The sequence below is a fragment of the Oncorhynchus gorbuscha genome, linkage group LG22, assembly GCF_021184085.1.
Source record: "Oncorhynchus gorbuscha isolate QuinsamMale2020 ecotype Even-year linkage group LG22, OgorEven_v1.0, whole genome shotgun sequence".
In the NCBI taxonomy this organism is placed as follows: Eukaryota; Metazoa; Chordata; class Actinopteri; order Salmoniformes; family Salmonidae; genus Oncorhynchus; species Oncorhynchus gorbuscha.
This window is the reverse complement of record NC_060194.1, coordinates 6,181,284-6,205,659: the sequence shown is the minus strand read 5'-3', so window position 1 is coordinate 6,205,659 and position 24,376 is coordinate 6,181,284. Positions and strand designations below refer to the sequence as shown.

General features: G+C 43.1%; 1 protein-coding gene across 1 annotated transcript; it reads left to right on the top strand.

Annotated features, from left to right (window-relative positions):
* Window positions 1-5,448: 5,448 nt before the first annotated feature.
* On the top strand, window positions 5,449-23,361 carry dis3l2 (DIS3 like 3'-5' exoribonuclease 2). Its single transcript, XM_046321377.1, has 21 exons — window positions 5,449-5,604; window positions 7,167-7,975; window positions 8,127-8,257; window positions 8,391-8,444; window positions 8,528-8,629; window positions 9,714-9,888; window positions 10,048-10,088; window positions 10,337-10,566; window positions 12,796-12,969; window positions 13,213-13,292; window positions 13,450-13,562; window positions 13,713-13,820; window positions 15,368-15,601; window positions 15,868-15,947; window positions 16,526-16,709; window positions 16,985-17,071; window positions 17,859-18,006; window positions 18,386-18,516; window positions 18,931-19,035; window positions 19,799-19,903; window positions 20,994-23,361. The coding sequence occupies exons 2-21, from the start codon at window positions 7,204-7,206 to the stop codon at window positions 21,090-21,092; spliced, it is 3,153 nt and encodes a 1,050-aa protein (XP_046177333.1). The 5' UTR covers window positions 5,449-5,604; window positions 7,167-7,203; the 3' UTR covers window positions 21,093-23,361.
* The last annotated feature ends 1,015 nt before the right edge of the window (window positions 23,362-24,376 follow it).

The following is a 24,376-nucleotide window of genomic DNA, read 5'->3' as shown; positions in this document are numbered from 1 at the left end:
ATGCAAATAGTCCCAGGAGTCTTATGGCTTGGGGGTAAAAACTGTTGAGAAGCCTTTTTGTCCTAGACTTGGCACTCCGGTACCGCTTGCTGTGCGGTAGTAGAGAGAACAGGTGGCTGGGGTATTTGACCATTTTTAGGGCCTTCCTCTGACACCGCCTGGTATAGAGGTCCTGGATGGCAGGCACTTTTCCTTGTAAAAACATCAAATCTGTAAAAGCCACTTAAAATGTGTAAAAATTATTTAACAAAAGTAAAACATTTTTAAGACATGAAAACATGTATAAAAAAAAGTCACTTTGTTAAAAAAAAAGCTGTCTTCAGTCCTTTGTACAGGGACGGGGTGAGTCCATCAAGCTCGCCTCCTCCTGCTCTTCCGAATCAATAACCTTCCTTTCCTTCCTAATAAGAATTTCCGATTAGTCCCATGTGCCGGGTAGTGCTGCAGGTGACGCCCTTAAATAGCTTCCACCGCACTACTCCCACCTCTTCCTTTTCTCAGCTCATTCCAGAAAGGATTCGCTTGGTAAGAGCTCTATGTTAGACTGTATAAGCACAGAAGTTTACCTGCAGCTATTCAATAGCTTGGAGCAGCTAGGTAGCTAGCCTCTCCACCTGGGTGCTCTGCTGTACCCCACTCATTTTGGATTGTGCCATCCCATTTGTTTTTGCCCCCGCCAGTTGAGGACATGTGAGGCGTCTGTTTCTCAAACTAGAGACTCTAATGTACTTGTCCTCTTGCTCAGTTGTGCACCAGGGGCCTCCCATACATTTTATCTATAATATGACAAGGATTGAAAAGAATTTGCCAGTAGATTGCCGACTTGATTCATGATGACTGCTTGTCTAGCTTGCTAGCTAAGGTTTTGAAAGTATGACCTTGACATGATCAGTCCAATCAAAGCTACAGTAGCTATAACGTGATTTGACATTGTATCTGTGGCCAATGACCTTGAGCCTTCCTGGATTGGCACTTCTAATGTAAATCTAAGGCAGCCCCCAAGGGGCTTGAATTTTTTAGTTCTACCCATAGCTTTTGAGGTGACTTAGTGTCCCCATGAGTGACAGAACACTCACGGCACAACACTCACGAGCCAATCACGGCACAACTAGAGAACATTACCAACCCCTAAGCCCCGTATTTTCTGCTGGCCCCACCACCACAGAAAGCACTGAGCTTAGGCTGAAGCACCTGCATTTTGGATCAGCCTTACTCAAGAAAGCAAAAAAGAGACCATTTTTGCATTCAGCTTTATTATGTAAAAAAAATGTTTTTACATTGTTTGCATACTGATGTGTGATGCATATTAATGCCAAAATAACATGCAAAACAGGTAACATAACATCGAGTTTTTTGCTAAACAGGTGGTCCTTATTCTATCTTCACCCCTGGTTATCAACTCATCTAGCTAACTACAGTAGTTAAGTATTTGACACTTATGTTTGTGTTTGACAGCATACCACTGTGAGAAAAGACGCTGATGGCCGTACTGTATAAATGTAGCCCCATGCACAAAGTGCAAGTTATATATATATATATCATACTTCAGGTAGCTGACTAAACTCAATTCCATAATTTATCATTGAGTTGAGCAGCAACTACTCTGTGTGCAGAATGGAGCTGATGTCACATAATAATATAATGTCTTGTGTAACGGCATGCTATTACTTTGGGTGCTGGAATTGATTGTTTTTAGTTTTTTTTTTTAAACACCCATTCGCTGTTCAACAATAAACCCCCACCCCTTGCTCGAAATCATAGCTAAAGTTCATATTTGATGTGGCTCAATTAATGTGTGCGTGTACTTTTTACCACTATGCTGCACAACATTCAATCTTGTGTGACTCCATGTGTGCCCACACACACGCATAGTCTCTTGGCTTGTATCTAGATGGCTGGCAGAGGCAGCAGTGATATAATAATATAATATAATAATATATGCCATTTAGCAGACGCTTTTATCCAAAGCGACTTACAGTCATGTGTGCATACATTCTACGTATGGGTGGTCCCGGGGATCGAACCCACTACCCTGGCGTTACAAGCGCCATGCTCTACCAGTGACGCACGTGTCAGCCCATTGAACAAGCAGCTATCATTCAAAACTGGACTGGTGGGCCTAAAGGCAACCTCACAGCTGCCTCTCATCTTCCTCATGGACCCAGCCTGGAACTTAGCAACAGAGGACCGCTGTAACCACTTCGTCCAGAAGAGGGACATTGTCATCCTTAAGTTTATATAGTAAAGGAGTCCGTAGGGGAGAACATGGTGAGGATTCAGAGGCAGAAGTAGGATTTGGTAGAGGAATATGTCACTATGTATGTATGTATGTATGTATGTATGTATGTATGTATGTATGTATGTATGTATGTATGTATGTATGTATGTATGTATGTATGTATGTATGTATGTATGTATGTATGTATTTGTTTGTTTGTTTGTTTGTTTGTTTGTTTGTTTGTTTGTTTGTTTGTTTGTTTGTTTGTTTGTTTGTTTGTTTGTTATGTTACTGCTCTAGGGATATAATTATTGTTTGGACAACCTTCTTTACTATTATGTATTGATTTCTACCTTACATTGTGTCACTCATTGTGCGATGCCCAATGCAGAGAATACCGGAAGAAGAATTGTTATTTAATTATCACAGTGAATTATTGTTGTGTATGTGTCAATTAATCCCATAAGGGATGGGTTGGCGATTTGACATGAAAATAAAATGTAAGTCATTCATTCATTCATTGAAAACATTTCATTCATATAGGTGATAATTCAAGAAAAATTGTGTTTGATTACTGCTCCAATTCACACTTTCACCAAAGTTCAGAATGGTAAAGAATAGGGAGTAAAACATTGTTCTTTTCAACTGCAAGCACTGCTTTGGGACTCCTGGTTATACACCACATGGCCGCACCATCAGACCAGACTACATTGATGTGTGATTTTGACTCCCTTTATCATTAATAGTCTACTAGGCATAGCTTTTATAACAGTGTCATATTACTTGCTTGAAACCTCAAAGTTGTATCTTTCCATAAATTATCTCCGCATAAATAGATTCCCACTGATACTAAGTAATTGGCTGACAAGGATAATATTTTTCAAGAACCAATTACAGTAAAATAACATCTTGTTTCTATGTAATATCGACCCATTAGTCCATATAAAACATTCATGAGGTGAAAAGTTGTTTATACAGCAAAGCCTGCTTGTGAAAAGCCACCAATTTCACAGGAAGTGTACTTACAATATAATGGACATTGTTGTAAAAATTAAACCCTCCGAGCTTCAGAAAAAAACAAAATGAGGTTACAATATTCCAAAATTAAGTTGTTCAATAGCCTATCGAAGAAACATCAAGTGGTCTGATGAAACCAAGATTAAACTCTTTGGCCTGAATGCCAAGCATGATGTCGGGAGGAAACCTGTACCATCTCTATGGTGAAGCATGGCGGTGGCAGCATCATACTGTGGGGATGTTTTTCAGCTGCAGGGACTGTGGAGACTAGTCAGGATCGAGGCAAAGATGAACGGAGCAAAGTACAGAGAGATCCTTGATGAAAACTTGCTGCAGAGCGATCAGGACCTGGGGAGAATGGGGAGAATGTTCACCTTCCAATAGGACAACGACCCTAAGCATACAGCCAAGACAATGCAGGAGTGGCTTTGGGACAAATCTCTGAATGTCCTTGAGTGGCCCAGCCAGAGCACGGAGTTGAACCCGATCGAACATCTCTGGAGAGATCTGAAAATTGCTGTGCAGCAACGCTCCCCATCCAACCTGACAGAGCTTGAGAAGATCTGCAGAGAAAAATGGGAGAAACTCCCCAAATACTGGTGTGCCACACTAGTAGTGTCCCACCCAAGAAGGATCGAGGCTGTAATCGCTGCCAAAAGTGCTTCAACAAAGTATTGAGTAAAGGGTCTGAATACTTGTGTAAATTGAATATTTCTTTAAAAAAATATTTATTTAAATAAATTAGCAAACATTTCTAAAAACCAATTTTTGCTTTGTCATTATGGGGTATTGTGTGTAGATTGAGGGAAAAAAACTATTTCATACATTTTATAATAAGGCTTGAAGTGGTTATTTCTGTATTACCAATTAAGGAGAGACAAACTTATCACACAAGTCAGAGTTATACTTAAACAAAATCTTTATTCACTTATTAATAAGGGAGCAGGTCAATACAACACACACATACAAGGTGCCCTTGGAAGATAATAAAAGAACAGAATGGGCTGAAGAACTGTGGTCTCTTCTCAGAGGCTCTTTGTCTTATGCCGTGTGACCAGGTTACTCAGAAGCAAAGAGACATTGAAACAATACAGGTCTACCTGTTCCTTGAGCTGATCGCTATCTCATGTCCTTGACTACATGCCCAGAACAGCTGTGGGGAGTGAACGTGGAAGAGAAGAACCATCCTTTCTCAGAAGCACAGCATTGACACTGGAGAAATGTCTTTACTATTTGTTAAGCATATTAAATTGTTAAGTATTAATATTAAACAAATCACTTAAATAGTGATTATTCTCTCACAGACTGTAACCTAACAAAATGTGGAAAAAGTCAAGGGGTCTGAATACTTTCCGAAGGCACTGTAGGTTACAGTATCTAGCTCCCGAGTGGCACAGTGGTCTAAGGCACTGCATCTCAGTGCTTGAGGTGTCACAGATGGTTTGAATCCAGGCTGTATCACAACCGGTCTTGATTGGGAGTCCCATAGGGCGGCGCCCAGCGTCATCAGGTTTGGCTGGTGTAGGCCTTCATTGTAAATGATAATTTCTTCTTAATTAACTGACTTGCCTAGTTAAATAAAGGTTACTTTTTTTTCAGAAATGTTACAACCTGCTGGATTGACAGCTCCTTTAAGAACCAACATGTCACATTTGGAAAGATTTAATACCAAACCTGAGATTTTGGAGAACTGCTTAACAATATCCAATGCCAATCTTGTCACTGACACATTTTTCAAAAAAAGTGACGTGTCATCTGTCAGTTGGAATATCTTGAGCACTCTGGCCTGGAATGTAATTTTATTTTATTTATTTCACCTTTATTTAACCAGGTAGGCAAGTTGAGAACAAGTTGTCATTTACAAATGCCTTCAGATTGACTGGGATAAACTAATGAGCATAAGGTTTGAGATACTAACAAAAAAAAGGTGAGATTGGACAACTTTGTCGTATTCCTTGGTAAATGTTAAACCTTGAGGATGTTCCATGACAGTTTGATACAGCTATTGGCACCATTATGCAGCGTTCTAATATCGTTACTAAACTTCCAATGCTTAAGACAATCAAAGATAAAACTGTGAGTTACGGTATCAAATGCTTTCTGAATATTCAAAAATAAGATAACATGGAAGTCATCCAATAGGTCACAATACTCAACCACCTTAACCATTGTACATGTCAACTTCAATGCGGTAGGGTCGTCCCAAGTATCCCGAATAAGCATGGAACATTTCGCGAACGGCGGCGTAAACTTTCTTTCCCAGCATGCACTTTGACTCAACCCCCGGAAATAGTTTAACGTTTGCTAGTCATGTAACTAGCTAACAAAAGCTACCTAATCGATTTCACGAAGCGAACAACAGCATTCAGGTAATGTCGTCTTGTTTATAGCTATCTACTTTTCGTATAACCAACTGTCATTTACAGCTGACTTGTTATACAAAGTTCAAGTTTGGTTATATCGACTAACTTACTAGCTAACGTTAGCGCTGAACGGAAGCAACATTGGCGAGTTATAATGGATACTACAATTGCTAACTGGATATTTAGTTCAGCCTCAGGACATGTTATGACTCAGGAAAATTGATAATCTTAATAATTATTATAATTGGTGAGTGAAAATAAAAACTGAGGTGTATGAGGTTGCTTGTGTTTCTGGTATAACTAACGTTAGGTAGCGAGTCTAGTTATCTAACTAGCTGAGTTACATTGTCTTAGTTAGTTAGCAAATAACTTGATGTCATGCATGGCTAAATCAAATTAGTGTTTGCAGCTGTGTCAACTTGGCCACAATCTTTGACCACACGTCAGTCAGTGCAGGGCTCTCAACCGTGTTGCTGGAGAGCTAACGTTAACCTCCTGTAGATTTCGATCCAACCCTCGTTTAAACTGAATCAGGTTAGCTAATCAACCAGCTAATTATTAGAGTCAGGTGCGCTAGATTAGGATGGAAGCGAGAACAGGGTTGGGTAGCCTTGCATCAGTGTGGATGGAGCCAAATAACGTGGAGGTCACGTAAACTAGCGAGACAAAGCAGCCTTTCAGTTTAACAGATTGGTCAAAGTGGCAACTAACTAGTCAATCTACGTATCTGTATGTTTTTTGCTGGTATAATTGTATACGTGAAAAGTTTATTTCCGGGAACGCTGTTATATCCACCAATTTTTCACATTGAAATGTTTGCTTATGGATACCTTCATGTCTAAAATATTAATGTTTTCACATTTTTAATTAATAGTTTTTTAGCTGTGTATTAAAATATATATATATATATTTTTTTTGCAGAACGCTATCAATTGTTTAGGTGGGATGGAATGTTCGTATACTGTATTTGACAATGATATGTGGTTGTCTCCGCTACCTATCTTAAGATCAAAGTGGCTCTTGATAAGATCATCTACTAATTGACCACGTTTACATACAAATATCCAGTGTTTATTCGACATACTCAAGTATTCTGTGTTGACGCATTTAATAAACATATCCGTTTACAATATCCCAGAAAGGCTTGCATCCCGGTTATGAGAAACTCAGATAAGATGCCTGGGATATGTTGCTCTTAGACGGTATACTATGGCATGTAAACATCTTGTTTTTTGTGGTCTGCACAGGCTGTTTCGCCTTGTCAAAGAAAAAGTCACTGCTCAGTTCGCTCCAACGTAAATATTTATTTAGCTGATACTCCGTACTGGACCATGTAGTCTACTGGCTTAGGCTACTTTCACCCCAAATGTAATTAGTTTTTCCTTATTTCTTACATTTGGTAGGCCATTTGTTTAACTATAGTTAGAAGAGAAGCTGCACCTAGGCCTGTCCTAACCCTGAAAGACTAATAAAGCAGTGCTCACCAGAATAATGTATTACATTGATAGAATGACTGCATTATCAATCTAGTTAACACCGGTAAAGTTGTCTGTTTTTACTTCTTCTAGGCAGTACTCTCACAGGACAAGGACATATCTTAGGCAAATGGATCCTCCTCATCAATCCAAGGGAGGCAACAGGCCTCGGGATGGCAAACGTGGACCGAGCCAGTCCACTGTCCCTCATCAGAAAGATGCCTATGCCAGACTCCTCAGCCAGCATCACAGTAGCAAGTTCAGATCCTACCTGGACCAGTATGTCCAACAACAGGGGGAAGAGAGGGGGCCGAGTGAACAGAGGCAGGGATTAGCATACAGCGAAAAACAAGACATACCGCAGAGAAAAAGGGACCAGGCGTTTATCGAGTGCTCTGACTCTAGTGACTTCTCGCCTTCGCCTATGAAAGGTAAAGGAGGTGAAGAGAGCTCTCTGTCCTTGTACATGGACAAGCTGAATAGTCGAGGAGCCCTGCAGGAGCCGGAGAGGAGGCAGGGGGTTTCCGACAAGCAGCGACGCGGGGAGAGGAGGGACACCAACACCAGTCAGGATGGAGATGTGGAGTCCGGTGAAGAGTTTGCCTCCCTCAAACAGAGGGACTCCCAGCAGCAGCAACAACAGATAAGAAACAAAGACTACAAAGACCATGCTTACAAAGTGCCCACAAGCAACCAAGTGAACAAGGACATGAGTTATGGGGCATCCCCCCCGAAAGCCTTCTCATCTTTCCCAGCTCAAGCGCAAGAGAAGAAGAAGTCCAAGAAGAAGAATGTGCCAAAGACCAACGCAGATAACAAGAGAGGTGGACCCATGTATCCTGACTTCGATGCAGACATGTCAACATCCCCCCTTAACAAATCCAAAAACATGCAACCACAAGGTAAAACAATGGTCTTGACTAAAGTGAATATACTTTTTGAAATACCCTGACTGCAAAGTTGTCATATGTGATCAGGCGTTTGCAAACAGCTGCATTTGCTGTTGAAGATGTAGGTGTTGGATTGTAATCGGACTTCTATTTTCATCCTCAGTTGCCTCTACGCCTTCTGACAAGGGTAAGAAGACTAGAGGAAGCCAAGGAGGATCAAAGAAGCAAGTGTTTGAAGCGTACATGACCACAGAAGATGTTTCCCACGGTCTAAAGAGAGGAGAGCTCATTCAGGTGAAACCAGTGTTCTAAGACTAGACCTTCATAAAAAAAATTCTGACCTAAGGCTTTATCGGTCAAAGATTATCTGACATGATGCTGTGACAAGTTTAGCCTACTAATATAAACATTTCCTTATTCTTTTCAGGGATCCATAAGAATCAACCCCAAAAAGTACCACGAGGCTTTCATTGCAGCACCGGTGAGAGTGTGTCAATAGAAATATACAGTAGCTTATAGGTGTTGGCAGTAATATTTGTCTAATGGGACTGTGCATCTCTGCAGGATGGCAAGCGGGATATCTTCCTGGATGGAACCGCAGCCCGCAACAGGGCCCTGAACGGGGATGTGGTAGTGGTGCAAGTTCTCCCTCAGGAGCAGTGGAAGGTGAGCTCCATGGAGGAAGATTCCACCTCAGCATAAATACACTGTACACAACGTTAAGAACACCTTCCTAATACTGAGTCGCACCCCCCCCCCCCTGCCCTCAGAACAGCCTCAATTCGTTGGCATGGACTCTACAAGGTGTCTAAAGCGTTCCACAGGGATGCTGGCCTGTGTCGACTCCAGTAATTCCCACAGTTTCCTTTGGGTCGTGGACCATTCTTGATACATACGGGAAACTGTTGAGCATGAAAAACCCAGCAGCGTTGCAGTTCTTGACACACTGGTGCACCTACTACCATACCCCGTTAAACGGCACTTAACTATTTTACATTTACATTTAAGTCATTTAGCAGACGCTCTTATCCAGAGCGACTTACAAAATATTTTGTCTTGCCCATTCACCCTCGGAATGGCACACACACAATCCGTGTCTCAATTGTCTCAAAGCTTAAAAGTCCTTTAGTTTGTCTCCTCTCCTTCATCTACGTTGGTTGAAGCGGATTTAGCAAGTCCCATCAATAAGGGATCATAGCTTTCACCTGGTCCGTCTGTCATGGAAAGAGCAGGGGTTTTGTACACTCGGTGTAGAGCAGCTATATCTTATACACTGCTATGTAATAGGAGTATCAGTGTTTCCCCTACATTCAAGAATATTCAAGTAGATTTAGGTGGGTTATGACCAACGATGTCTATGGTTATGGCACTTAAGTTTGTGAACCACTCATTTATATCCACTGAGGCAATAACTTGTCATGCTCTTCATAATATACACCATTTACCCGCTGTTAGCTTCAAGCTAGATTTATTCACCTCGCTGGATTTTGCACCAGCAAAAGACCCCGACACGTCACACAAGCACATATATTTATATTTTCTGACTAAGCCCCCCTTCCAGACCCCCTTTGTACTCCTTCTGCTAAAATACAATGCACATAGATCATTCCATCTAACCCGACGATCACTACTGCCAGGTTAATTGTACTGTTACAAACAGACCAAAACTGGCTCAAGTCAGATCGTCTCCAACACTGCTGATGCACAGTGGCTATCCTAAAAACAGAACTAAGTGGTTGTACGTGTACAGGTTGTGAAGTCAGACAGTGAAGGCGTGAGCGAACCAGAGACCCAGTCTGGGAGGAGCCAGACACCAGGAAAGAAGACCAAACGCCCCCCCAGTCCTGATGTCATTGTGGAAGCCGAGACTGAAGCTGAGGAACAACTGGCCAAGAGGGTGGAGAACATCAGCCTCAACGCCACAGGTACAGGGATTTCCCCTCAGCAGGTTTAATGAAAACACACATTTATGGCAATAGTTCTCAAAACTGTAGAGCAAATCCATTTGACAAAAATAGGAAATTGACACCGATTGTTAACTTCCAGCACTTTCCCCAATTAATTTTGCTGTTCTGCCTCTGCAGAAGATGGAATTAAAAAAGAGATACTCCAAAGGACTGCTAAGGTAAGCAGTTTTATTTTGAAATTGGATCCTTATGGCTGTTGTGCTATTGCATGAAGAAAGACCTACTTCTCGTCACAAACATTTGAAAAGAAAATGTACTGATTTCCAACAAACATCTCGCTCTACAGAAACATTTGCGCTGAGACCTATCCTTCTGTCAAAGGGTTCGCTTCTCTTTGCTTTCGTTTTTTTTTTTTTTCATTAGTCAAAATCGATGTTCTTGTGTCCTCATCTGCACCTTCTTCTAGGTGGTGTACATAGTGGAGCAGAAACACTCGCGGGCCGCCACAGGCTTCCTCAAGTTCCTCCCGGACAAGCCCTTCGCCATGTTCTCTCCTGTTGACCACCGTGTTCCACGGGTAAATGTTCCCCTGCCAGATTGCCCCCACGACTTTTGCTCCCGCCCGGGAGACTACGCCAGTATCCTGTTCATCGTCCGCATTACCAGCTGGCCAGACGACAGCAACTTTGCAGAGGGGTATGTAATGAGTCACTGTAGGGAATTGTCTTCATCCCTCCCCCGTAGCATTGTCTCGTTTGTTTATACTCTCCTTCGCGTATAAGTGTTTGACTTGTGGCTTGTAAAATAATTCTAGAGTTTTAGGTACACCTATCTGGTACCCCCCCCCCCTTGCCTCTAAACCAGCCTGAATTCTTCAGGTCATGGAAATGTTTGTATCGAGGGACCAAAAAAGTACCAAGGAAAACATTACACCACCGCCACCAGCCTGTACTGTTGACACTAGGCAGGATGTCATGCTGCTTAGCCATATTCTGGTTCTGCCAATCAGCATGACGCAACAGGAACGGGGATTCGTTGGACCAAGTAATGTTTTTCCACTCCTCAATTGTAAAGTGTTGGTGATCGCGTGCCCCCTGGAGCCACTTCTTGTTTTCAGCTGATAGGAGTGGAACCCGGTTGTGGTCGTCTGCTGCACTAGCCCATCCGTGACAAGGACTGACGAGTTGTGTGTTCCTGAGATGCGGTTCTGCACACCACTGTTGTACTGCGACGTTTGTGGCCCGTCTGTTAGCTTGTACGATTTTTGTCAGTCTCTTTGACCTCTCATCATACTGTTTTCGCCTAGGACTGCAAATGATTGGAATTTTCTTTTTTTTTGCAAATGATTGGATTTTTTTTTTAGACACGTTGTGCGTGGAAAAGTAGGGCGAACTCCATTTAGTCGACTGATCGATTGTTTGGTCGATAGCTGCTCGAGACGCCTGTCTGCTTCACGCCTGTCTGAGTGGACTAATCCATTGCGGAGGCCTTGGGGTTGGCACTGTACATTCTACCCTACTGAAATTGCATATGGTTACAATATGTAAGGACGATGGTGCCACAATAAAATATTATATTTTATAACCAATAGCCTTTCTCCTGCGTTGGATAGCGGTCATTGTCTGCGGTTCTGAAACATCAGTGTGCTGTTGAATTGGCGCCTTTTCCTAGACCATGTTGCTTTGTGCATAATAGCAAAGTTAACCAGCATATTGGTTTTGAGAACAATGGCGACTGGAGGCATCAGAACAGCTCTTTCCTTATTGTCTGAGAAAAGTGAGGAGCGGGGAAACCCCAACTTGATTAGGTCTATAATCAATAGCCCAACTGTTAAATGTGCCTGACTATGAATCATCCATATTACATCTCTACAGAAATAAGACATGTCATGCTTCTGTTGCTGGTTTTGAATGTTTGTTTAATAATAGCCTACTGATTTCTGTGAGTTCCAAGCCTTACGCAACCACATGTTTGAGAAAGCAATTGCACAATTTTGGCTGTTTTTATTCTTTGCCATGCTGTGATTAAGGCTTTTCACTTTTTGTTGTTGTTAGAACGGCCTCTTTGGTATTACTTTTCTCACCACCTGTTTGGCCAATATGCATCTGACTTCCCTTTTCCCTCCTTTCCCGCGTGTTCAGTTTTCTAACCAGTTTATTGATGAGCTATATGTCAGGCAACAGTGGATTGCGTACATGTCACGTACAGAGAGCAAGGGTTGAGGGAATTGGGAATGTTTTTCCTTAAATGAAGGATTTCGGTAAAATAACTTTAGAGTCAGGTGGCTTATGTTGCAGCAACACGAACAGTGTGATAATCCCTGTTCAGGGATAATAATCCCTGGACAGCCCTAGTGAAAGTCCCATGAGTCCGGATGTTTTAGTGGTACCGGAACCGGTGTGCCTGGCACAGGCGATCCTACCACGCTCAGTCTCTTAGGTCACTCGTTTCGCCCATTCTAACTTTCAATGGAAATGTTTTATCTTTTTATTTTACCTTTATTTTACTAGGCAAGTCAGTTAAGAACAAATTCTTATTTTCAATGATGGCCTAGGAACAGTGGGTTAACTGCCTGTTCAGGGGCAGAATAACAGATTTGTACCTTGTCAGCTCAGGGATTCGAACTTGCAACCTTTCGGTTACTAGTCCAACGCTCTAACCACTAGGCTACACTGCCTGCTTTATATTGCAAACCCACTACTCACTCTGTGGGAGCTAACTTTTTTGGCGTACAGAGTGGTGTACCTGCCCACTGAGTGTAAGTGTTTGTCTGTGTATTCTAGTAGGGGATAATGCACTTGTGTTTCTAGAGGATCAGCTCTACGACACTCATTATCTATGTATTAAACTTTTATAAAGTTACATCGAAGCACACATCTTGCCCAGATCTATTGGATGCTGACAGTCCTCCTTATGCCCCCCCAGTCGACTTGCTAAGACTCTGGGCCAGGCCGGGGAGATTGAGCCGGAGACCGAGGGCATCTTGTTAGAGTACGACGTGGACTTCTCAGAGTTCTCTGTCGAGGTGCTGGGCTGCCTGCCCCAGAAGCTGCCCTGGACCATCCCCCCTGAGGAGTTAGGCAACAGGAGAGACCTGAGGTGAGTAGAGGACGCTCGCAAATACGGCATCCATATCAGGAAGTCGTCAGTTCTCAGACACAACTCCCACAGTTGTCATTGACGCCGTACACAAAGGCTCTCGCATGCCCAATTCCAATGGAGCCACTCGATGTATGTATGTATTGCGCCATTGTCTTTGCCTTTTTTCCTAAATACTAATTTGACACAACTGAACAGGTGGAGACAACACTCATATATGCCGAGTTATTGTTTCCTATTCAGGAAAGAATGCATATTCACAATTGACCCAGCTACCGCCAGAGACCTGGACGATGCGTTGTCTTGCAAACCGCTGCCCGACGGTGAGCCATTTTGTGTTCCTTTTGGAAATGAAGCATAGGGAATGCAATTTTGATGGTTTATTAATAAAGACGGGGTTTGAATATTTACTCATGTTTTTATTGACTTGTGGAATTCATCAATGACAAAAGTTCTCCTGGTATGTTCTCTTTGTTATAGGCAACTTTGAGCTGGGCGTCCACATTGCTGACGTGAGTTATTTCGTGGAAGAAGGCAATGCGCTGGACTTTATCGCCAGTCGGCGAGCCACCAGTGTCTACATGGTTCAAAAGGTCTTTGTTTGTTATTACTAAATGATTCATGTATAAGTCAATTGATAATGAATGAATGTATTATTGGAGCAAGTAAATTCTGACTATTAGATAATTACCAGCTGGGCATACAGTAAGTTAACTGTTGACGTTGGCCTGTGCCACTCCCAGGTGATCCCCATGTTGCCTCGTCTGCTGTGTGAGGAGCTGTGCAGTCTAAACCCCCTGACTGACAGACTCACCTTCTCAGTCATCTGGAAGATCACCCCTGAGGGCAAGGTACAACACCTTCAAACTAAGTATGCTAGTGTTTCCATAGAAACCGGAACCTGCGGCACGGTTTCTCAGATGGATACACTGTAATTGTATTGCATGGAATTTTTAAAAGTCTTTATAATACTATACAGTGTATTCAGACCCTTTCCCCTTTTCCATGTTTTGTTACATTTAGTCTAATTCTAAAATGGATTTTAAAAATCTAAAATCCTCAGTCTACACAAAATACCCCATAATGACAAAGCAAAAAACAGATTTTTAGAAATGTTTGCTAATTTACAAAATAAAAAACACCTTATTTACTTAGGTATTCAGACCCGTTGCTAAGAGACTCAATTGAGCTCGGGTACATCCGGTTTCCATTGATCATCCTTGAAATGTTTCTACAACTTGATTGGAGTCTACCCGTGGTAAATTCAATTGATTGGTCATGATTTGGAAAGACGTGTGTGTGTGTGTGTGTGTGTGTGTGTGTGTGTGTGTGTGTGTGTGTGTGTGTGTGTGTGTGTGTGTTTATAAATAAGGTCCCACAGTTGACAGTGCATGTCAGAGCAAAAACCAAGCCATGAGGTTGAAGGAATTGTCCGTAGAGCTCCGAGACAGGATTGTGTCGAGGCACAGATCTGGGTATGGGTACCAAAAAAAATATCTGTAGCATTGAAGATCCCAAAGACCACAGTGGCCTCCATTCTTAAATGGAAGAAGTTTGGAACCACCAAGATTCTTCCTAGAGTTGGCCACCCGGCCCAACTGTGCAATCGGGGGAGAAGGGCCTTGGTCAGGGAGGTGACCAAGAACCCTATGGTTCTGCTGTGGAGATGGATCTGCTGTGGAGATGGTTCTGCTGAAATTCTGGAGGAAACCTGGCACCATCCCTACGGTGACGCATGATGGTGGCAGCAGCATCATGCTGTGGGGATGTTTTTCAGCTTCAGGAACAGAGACTGGTCAGGATCGAGGGAAAGATGAGTGGAGCAAAGTACAGAGATCCTTGATGAAAACCTGTTCCAGAGCATTCAGGCCCTCCGACTGGGGAGAAGGTTCACCTTCCAACAGGACAACGACTCTAAGCACACAACCAAGACAACGCAGGAGTGGCTTCGAGACAAGTCTCTGAATGTCCTTGAGTGGCTCGGACTTGAACCAATCGAACATCTCTGGAGAGACCTGAAAATAGCTGCGCAGCAACGCTCCCCATCTGACCTGACAGAGCTTGAGAAGAATGGGAGAAACTCCCCAAATACAGGTGTGGCAAACTTGTAGCTTCATACCCAGAAAGACTAAGCTGTAATCACTGCCAAAAGGTGTTTCAACAAAGTACTGAGTAAAGGGTCTGAATACTTGTATAAACTGAAATATCACATTTACATATTTTCTAACTATTCTAGAAACCCGTTTTGTCGTAATGGGGTATTGTGATGTAGGTAACTTTTTAGAATAAGGCTGTAACATAACTAAATGTGGAAAAAGTCAAGGGGTCTGAATACTTTCCAAATGCACTGTATGCAGATGTGTGGCACATTCACCACACTCAGTCTCTACCCCTCTAGATCCTGAGTGAGTGGTTCGGTCGCTCGGTGATCCGCTCCTGCGTCAAGCTGAGCTACGACCACGCCCAGAGCATGATCGAGGCCCCCGACAAGCTGTTCCAGGCAGACGAGCTGCCCCCCTGTGCCGCCGAGCACCCCATGGACGAGATCCACCAGGCCGTGCTCAACCTGCACGCCATCGCCAAGAGGCTCCGTGCCCAGCGCTTTCAGGGTGGCGCCCTGCGCCTTGACCAGGTCAGAGGGAAGCTGCATAGTATAGGACAGCTGTGTCATGCTATTTTTGTGCTGTTGTCAGGTCTCGGAATAGGAGTGCTGATATTGGATCAGTTTAGCCTTGTAGATCACAATGAATGAACAGGAGACCCGATCCTCGATCTGCACTGCTACCCCGAGACACTTTTTGAATCTAAAGATTTACAAAAACGTTTGTCTATTTTTACCATGTGAAAGGACAGAGCTAAATCTCAGAATGATGACTATGATCTTTGTTTTTTTCGCAGTTGAAGCTGTCTTTCACGCTAGACAGAGAGACCAGCATGCCCCAGGGATGCTATGTCTACCAGTACAGGGACAGCAACAAGTATGTCAACCCCACACAATACACATACTCCGAATGTACGAAACATTAGGAACACCTGCTCCTTCCATGAGGTAGAATGACCAGGCGACTCCATGTAAAAGCCATAATCCCGTTTTGTCACTTGTTAAATCCACGTCAATCAGTGTAGATGAAGGGGAGGAGACAGCGCACCAGTTTAAGTCAAGAAATGCAACGCTTAATAGTTTCCAGTGTGTATCAAGAATGTTCCGCCACGCAAAGGACATCCAGCCAACTTGACACAACTGTGGGAAGCATTGGAGTCAACATTGCCCAGCATCCCTGTGGAAAGCTTTCAACACCTTAGAGTCCATGACCCGATGAATTGAGGCTGTTCTGAGGGCAAAAGGGTGTGCAACTCAATATTAAGGTGTTCCTAATGTTTTGTACACTCTGTATGTGCATACATACCCAAAGAGTCAGCTCCCTAAGCAAGCTAACGGAATTAAAGTGAGCTTAACGGCGACGGTGCTCTCAGATGGAGATACTATCCGATTCTATACAATGTCTTGCATGTCAAGTTTTTGTTTGACTGCTTTTCTCGCTGTCTTCTCTCCCAGGCTGGTAGAGGAGTTCATGTTGCTGGCCAACATGGCCACGGCCCACCAGATCTACCGCTCCTTCCCCAACAAGGCCCTGCTGCGACGCCACCCCCCGCCCCAGACCAAGATGGTGGACGACCTGCAGGAGTTCTGCGACCAGATGGGCCTCCACATCGACTTCTCCACGGCCGGGACGCTCCATGTGGGTATCTCCAACTCCCAGCATGCACTCTAAAACACAATGAGTCTGTCAATGGGAGGCCTACTCAAAAATAACAGAAATGCAGAATACAACTTTTTTTAAACAAATGTTCACGTATGTGTTAAGTGGGTTTGTTTCTTTTTAACTTGTCCCTTGTCCTTACCATCTCCCCCTTACCATCTTACATCGCTGCTCATATATTAATACCAAATGGACACACATTCTCTGAAGCACATAAATTCAGCCGGAATGCATTCTGCCCCTATCCTCAATAGAAAAGTTTGAACGAGACTCTTGGCGATGACGAGTACACCAGCGCCAGGAAAGAGGTCCTGACCCACATGTGCTCCAGACCCATGCAGGTTAGTGTGTGCCACTACCCGTCGTCTCTCTATACTGCTGCCTTAGCAGTCCTATCGCTGGTATCTCTTTCCTGTGTCCCTCCTTTGGCTTCCTGTGTCGGTTGTTGTCAGTCCACCGCTAGTCTACTGGGGCTGTAGCTTTATCTGGATTGTCCCCATGTGTTTTCCTCTTGGGCTGCCCCCAGCTAGCCAAACATGTCCAAAACATTTAGCACATCTATTTGTATTATACTGGTTAATGGGGTCTTGTTGAAGGCTACCTTCTACACTCTCTCTCTCGCTAACCTATTTTGCTTTTGAGCCAACTTCAAAAATGTCACTGTGTGCCTCCCGGGTGCCGCAGTGGTCTAGGGCACTGCATCGCAGCACGAGCTGTGCCACCAGAGACTCTGGGTTCGCGTTCAGGCTCTGTCGCCTAGCGTCGTCCGGGTCAGGGAGGGTCAGGCCGGTAGGGATATCCTTGTCTCATCGCGCACCAGCGACTCCTGTGGCGGACCGAGCGCGCTAACCAAGGTCGCCAGTTGCACAGTGTTTCCTCCGACACATTGGTGCGGCTGGCTTCCGGGTTGGATGCGTGCTGTGTTAAGAAGCAGTGCGGCTTGGTTGGGTTGTGTTTTGGAGGACGCGTGGCTTTTGACCTTCGTCTCTCCCGAGCCCATACAGTAGTTGTAGCGATGAGACCAGATAGTAATTACTAACAATTGGATACCACGAAAAGAGGGTAAAAAAACAAAAAAAACAAAATAATTCACTGTGACCAATGATATGTGAATGCTTTCCTCCCCAGATGGCTATGTACTTCTGTACGGGGGTGTTGAAGGAGGAACTCCTTTTCCGTCACTACGCCCTCAACGTACCCTTCTACACCCACTTCACCTCGCCCATACGGCGCTACGCTGATGTCATCGTCCACAGGCTGCTGGCAGCCTCTCTTGGTGAGGTGGTGAGACACTGTGCTGTGTGTGCGTTTTACCCCATTAGAGAACAATGGCTTCGCTGTGTTAAGAGGGGTGGACCCGAGGGCAGGGCGGTGTCTCAGCTGTGTGGTAGTGCCCAAAGAAAATGTGGCTCTGCTGGTGGAATAACAACGTGGTAAAACACAAAAGCGTCCCTTAGATTCCAAAACACCCTGAATCTGAGCTGATGTTTCTTTTTTGTCCCTGTGTCTGTCTGAGATTCACTACTTTTTGATGGTGTAGTGCTGCCATCTCTGTAAGAGAGAAGTAGTTAAAGTTGACTCCAGTGTGTGTGTGTGTGTCGTTTTGCCTGTCTTGTCTTTACAATACTTTCTTTGCTTATTTCTGGTTTGTGTAGGCTGTGGTACTCACCTGGAGTTGAAAGGGGAGGAGGTGCAGAAGCAGGCGTCCCACTGCAACGATAAGAAGACGGCCTCTAAGAGAGTCCAGGAGCTCAGCTCCGAGCTGTTCTTCAGTGTGTTCGTCAAGGTACACCCAATACTTTGCACCCACCTGGTGTCCCAGGTTTAAATCGGTCCCCGACTAGAGGGGAACAATGAGAAAATCCAGTTGAACCGGCTTTGCCGTTCTGAGTTGCATTTGAGGGCCCTATACCAGATATGGTTTGAAATACTATCTGTTAAATTTCAAATACTATGAGCAATTAATTGAGTCTGCTAAGTCTTAGATGGGTGGTGTACTTTTGGGCCTGGTCTTTTGGTTCCATTGCACCAGGCAACCTTAATCGAGTGCGTCTGAACTATTTGAAATTAAACACATACTATTTGAACCCAGGGCTGTTACACACTCATATCTCCAGTTAGGATTTAGCCCCTGGTGTTGCATTCAGGGCAACCCAAGTGTGGCACTGTGCAGAATGTTATTTGCCCCCCCCCCTTGCAGGAGAGTGGTCCTCTGGACTCTGAGGCCATGGTGATGGGAATTCTGGACCAGGCCTTCGACGTTCTCGTGCTGCGCTACGGGGTGCAGAAACGCATCTACTGCAAAGTGAGTGCCACTCGAACCATGGCAGTATTCATTTTGTGTGACGATACCAGATGATCTGATTTTGAGATTTTTTTTGTCTTATCTACTGCTTGGGTCCGTACAGTGCCAAACACGACGGCTGCTGATTTGGGGCACACCATATCAACTTTGAGGGTTTCTTTAAAAAAAAATATTGGACGACAAGTTCAGAAAGAACCTCTATTTCTGACATTTGTCTTCAATTTTGTGCCGTGTGAACATGACCCAGGTTACCATTCATAAGTGACTAATCTTTCCATCAGATACCACATCAAGTTTATGGTCCTCTCTCTCTAGTCTTTATCGTGTACTATGATATACATGATAAGGTCCGGCAATGGTCTAGAGAGAGAAGAATTTACGTAAACATTGTTAGGTCGTCATTTCATAACTTTACACCCCCAAGACCTTGGCTGACACACAGCATGATTGCATCCATTTGTCAGCTCTTGACCTACACAACTACAACAACAAAAAATAAGCTTTAGTCAAATTTGAATGACATTTATGGATGCTAAGTTGAATGAAATTGGGTTCATATTCAATAGACATCAAACGGTCGAAAATGGACTGAAACGGGGGGAGGACTAATTTGTTTTCTGTTTCCAAACAATTTATTTTTGTTACGTGCCCTGATGAACACAACCCAGATGTATGAGAGTAAATTATTCTCCTGTTTTGAATGAACAGAATGAATGCGGAGGTGTGTAGTTGATGTGTTAAGTTGTGTTATCCTGTTCTTCAGGGTCTACATGGCCTGGAGACGTTCCACTTCCACAAGGTGGGGAAAAAGGGGGAGTTGACTCTGGTGTGGGCCGCAGAGGAACCCGGGAAGCCTAGCGTACGGCAGGTAAGACCTAGGGATCGTGCCAAATGACTTTAAATAAAAATGTAACCGCCATCTAATAGTTTTCCTATAAAATGATTGGAACATTTCATGAACATCCAAGTGAAATCCTGTTGCGGGGCAATGAAGTTTGACCGCAGTCGTACAGTGGGATTAGGCATCTTCACTCTGCTTTGCCCCGACTGGGCAGGTGACACTTTGTCCCGAAGACAACCGCTAAGTGTTCCTTCCATTTGTTATGTCCATTAGTGACTCGCCACAAAAAAAGAAACCTAGCCAAGTGATCACAGGCCTTCTTCCCTCCATTCTCTTTTCCCTCTGGTACGTCTCACTAAATCTCTATCCGACCGCTCCCTCAACGTAAGATCGACTCACCCAAGCTCCCATTAGCCTTTCGGAAATGACTGCTTACAGAATGGGATGTAGCTTCCCGAGTGGCGCAGCGGTTTAAGGGACTGCATCGCACTGCTAGAGGTGTTACTACAGACCCGGGTTCATTCCCGGGCTGTGCCATAACCGGCTATGGTGGGAGTCCCATAGGGCGGTGCACAATTTGGTCTGGGTTAGGGGAGGGTTTGTCTGGGGGGGGGGGGGGGGGGGGGACTTGGCTCCTTGTCGTGGGCCATGTTAAGCTGGCAGGTGTTAAGGACCGCGGTTAGGCGGGTCATGTTTCGGAGGACGCGTGACTCCACCTTCGCCTCTCCCGAGCCCGTTGGGGAGTTACAGCAATGAGACAAAATTGAGAAAAGTGGGGGGGTTTAAAATAAAAGTATTGATACACAAGCGAAACTCTAGATGAGCCATGTTCCAACTGCTGTTTCCAGAGGTCCCAACCATGGTACATTGAATGATTAAGCATATTTGCTACGATAACAGTTCTCTATACAAATCCAAGAGCTCAGCTGAACAGTGTTTTGGTTGGATTGTTTTGAAGGCGCTAGACCGCTAGGACATTTTTAAGCAGGTTTTCTTAAACAGTAGAGCATTGAAGCCCAACCCCATGTTAAACTAGCCGCTGAATGCAAACCGAATGTTATTATTTTGAGTGTCTGTCACTAACAGAGGGTTGTCCTGTTCCGGCCTCTCCTTCTAGGAGATCTCCATCTTTAGTCTGGTGGATGTGCAGCTGAGGGCAGACGGAGCGCCTATGAAATACAGCGCTGTCATCAAGAGGCCTAATGAGACGGCGTAATGAATACTCTCATGTGTCCTGAATAACACACTCGCACACACGCACCATATCACACATTCTCTGACACACACACACACAGCGCTGCCGAATAAGTTTTGCCAGTATTTTGACATTGACTACACAAACACACACGTTCTTGCACATTTTTTTACATGTATTAGAAAAGCAACTTTTTTGTAGTTAAACTTTACAGTTCAGTTACCATTGAGGAGCCGAGGCTGGACCGTAGCACTGAAGCAGTGGTATTGTTGCAGGGGCCTGGCTGCTTAACTGTAAAAGCGCCAAGACTGTGCAATGAACTTTTTATTTTGCAGTTTTTACCTTTTTTTTAGGTCATTTTTAGATATTATAATTATATACACAGTCAATGTGTGAAGATGATGGCTTAAACTATTTTAGGTTTCAAACCAGTTTTATTGAAGCTGTTCCATTAATGTCAAGTGTACTGTAACTGGTCATTTCAGTCGCAATGCAATTGTCATTGTTTATTTGTAGCTGTAACCTTTAGTAAGAGCTTGTGTGCTTTTCCACTTCATAGCATTAATCTACTTTAAAGGCTCGGCGACGCGTTCATAAACCTCTTTCTTGTAGAGGCTTCAGTTATTTTAAGTGAATTCGCACAATGAGCGACATCTGACTTTTTGCCAAATGCTTTGCCACCCTTTTTATATAGCAAGACATTTGCTTATAAATTGTCTGTGAAGCATCTACAGTGTCTTGTGAAGTCGTTTAAAGTGAGACCTGAAATCCTTGTTGACAGAACTTTTAGTTTTTCACTAAGGAACAGATGAACCTACCCTATCCGCTAATATACCGCTGTTTATGGCAGTGCATGCTGGTATTTACAGTGCAGATTCTAAGCATGCTAATCCATTGTGTCTCAAAGTTGTCAAGTGTGTGAAATGGACTTTTATCGTGACAGTTTTGACAGTGACTCTAAAATGATGGCGTACGATGCTGCTGTTGAGAACTACCTTGTGAATGTGAGGCCTTGACCATTTTGTCTCCCATAAAAATCCTCCTAATGGCCTGCATGTCCAAAACAATACTGACTTTTTTCTTTGTTTTTTTTTGTCTTTCATCTCAGTATTGTACATGACCGTAATAATATGATTTATAAATCTCGTATTGTTTTGGAGGGCAGCCATCTTATTGGTCTTGCTCCATAAGCAGGTGTGCCTTTTTCCGTAACATTGTTTTACTCTAGAAGCAATCTTTATCTGTTTTGGTTTACATTGTAAATGACGTTAAGCAAATATGATGTAAGACTATAAATGTTCTGCAAATTGTAAGGTGCCAGTAGCAAGGAACTCCTTTAAACTCTTGATACCATGTTCAAACTCACAAATCAGATGTGTTGTAGTATATTTCTAACGAGTAGCTGTAGCTCACTCCTAAATTCAGTTTTGTCTTTGTGACCAGATGGAGTTACAATCTGGGTTTTAAAAAAAACTACGTTTTTTTCTAAAATAACTAAAACCTTTTTGCCTTTTTACTAAGTAATTACAATTTTGGAGTCCGTTAAATATTAGCAAAAACAACCAATTTCCAGAGCTTTTTATTTAAAGGGGGCTGTTTTGTTGGTGCGATTTAAAAAGCTTGTGATTGTCTTTTGTAATCGGGTCGCCGAGAGCAATTGAGTAGTGGGCCTTTAACAGGAAAGGGAGAGCTAGGCCGCCAGTCCACCCAATACCTTTCCTTTGCGCTTGTTTTACGTAATATATCCCATTCATTTTGCCCACGTAATCTATGCCTTACATGAAAATAAATTGAGCTTTCAGTTGTAAGATTTAGGATTCAAGCATCTTTTCATTTGATTACATTATTATTATTATTATTTTTTACTGTTCCATTCGTGACGTTAGTACTGTAGGTGTACTTGCATTGCCTTGCTCATGGTGATGCCAATGTATAGAATGCAGTGGTTGTCAATGTCTCAAACCTGTAACAGGGTCCACTATAACGAGGGTTATGTTCAATAGGAAGAAAATGTAATAAAACAGTGAAACATGGATATACCACAACTTGTCCAATAAGAAGAAAAAAAAGTTTGCCTTAACAAAACGTTTTGCTTAATTGTGCTCTACTGAACATGACCCAGGTGTTGTCCTGTTGCTTGGGGAATGGGAGAACTGTGCTGTGTTACCATGTTATAATATCCAACTGGACACACTATTAATGTATTAGCAGTGATCACATAGGAATTGGTGTAAAAGTGTACTTGATGTGGCTGGCCCCTGTGAACCAAATAAACATCGGCTTCACTAAATTGTTCTAGTACTGTCCATTTTGTACATTTTAAACATATTAATTTAATAAAGGGTGTACCTATGTGAATTTTTACCAAATCAGTTATTAGATGGCTCTTGTGCAATAAAGATGGAGAAATGAGTGTGTCGAAGTTGAAATGGTAAAGCATTGGTATTTGTCTTCACAGCAATCCCCACACCCTCTTAATCATCATGACAAGGAAGGAACGTTACTAGTTACTACAACGGACTGCCTGCTTAAAGGGTAGTGACTATTGAGGTTAATAGCAACAACGACTGATTTATGGTTCTCTTACCTCGGCTTCGTTCACTACATCGCTTTGGATAAGAATATCTGCTAAATGGCAATGTCATTTTAGAAAACTGACAAATTTGGCTGATTTTGTGTTTTGAGATTAGTGGTATTCTGGCATGCCATAGTCTCTAGTGGGAGTCAACTAACCCTTTCCAGTCTTCACATTTTGCTGCCTTAATTCTACATGTTTTCTTATTGGTCTACACAACCTACTCCATGTTTTCTTATTGGTCTACACAACCTACTCCATGTTTTTCAAAGTGATTAAAAAAAAATGTATTTTCCAAATGACTAAGAAATACAAAATGAGTGTGTCTTGCATAGGTCCAGTGCAGCCATTTTTATCTCTACCAAATAATATTTTAGTTACAATTTTTAAGTACCTTAATGTGATTGATAATGGTCACAGCTTCTCGGCAAATGGAAATTTCTCAACGAATACTTTAGTTTGGACTGTCTGGGAGTGGTCTGAGTTGTGAGGGGAAAACTGAAAACTAGCTTTAATTGGCAAAAAGGTTTGGAACTCTTATTGGTCTATAAACTAATTTACCACCTGGTCACCAGACAGTCCAAAACTCCATCCCACTAAACACCTCTTACCATATAATGGCATTATCATTTACTAAATTTCACAGTATTATTCCAACCTCATAGGGTGGAAATGTATACAAAACATTAACACCTGCTCTCCATGACATGGACTGACCAGGTGAATCCAG

Coding starts and splice junctions, on each gene's coding strand:
- dis3l2 (XM_046321377.1), top strand. CDS start 7,204: ATGGATCCTCCTCATCAATCCAAGGGAGGCAACAGGCCTCGGGATGGC. Junction 13,293..13,449: donor TTGCAAACCGCTGCCCGACG/GTGAGCCATTTT, acceptor TCTTTGTTATAG/GCAACTTTGAGCTGGGCGTC. Junction 19,036..19,798: donor AGAAACGCATCTACTGCAAA/GTGAGTGCCACT, acceptor CCTGTTCTTCAG/GGTCTACATGGCCTGGAGAC.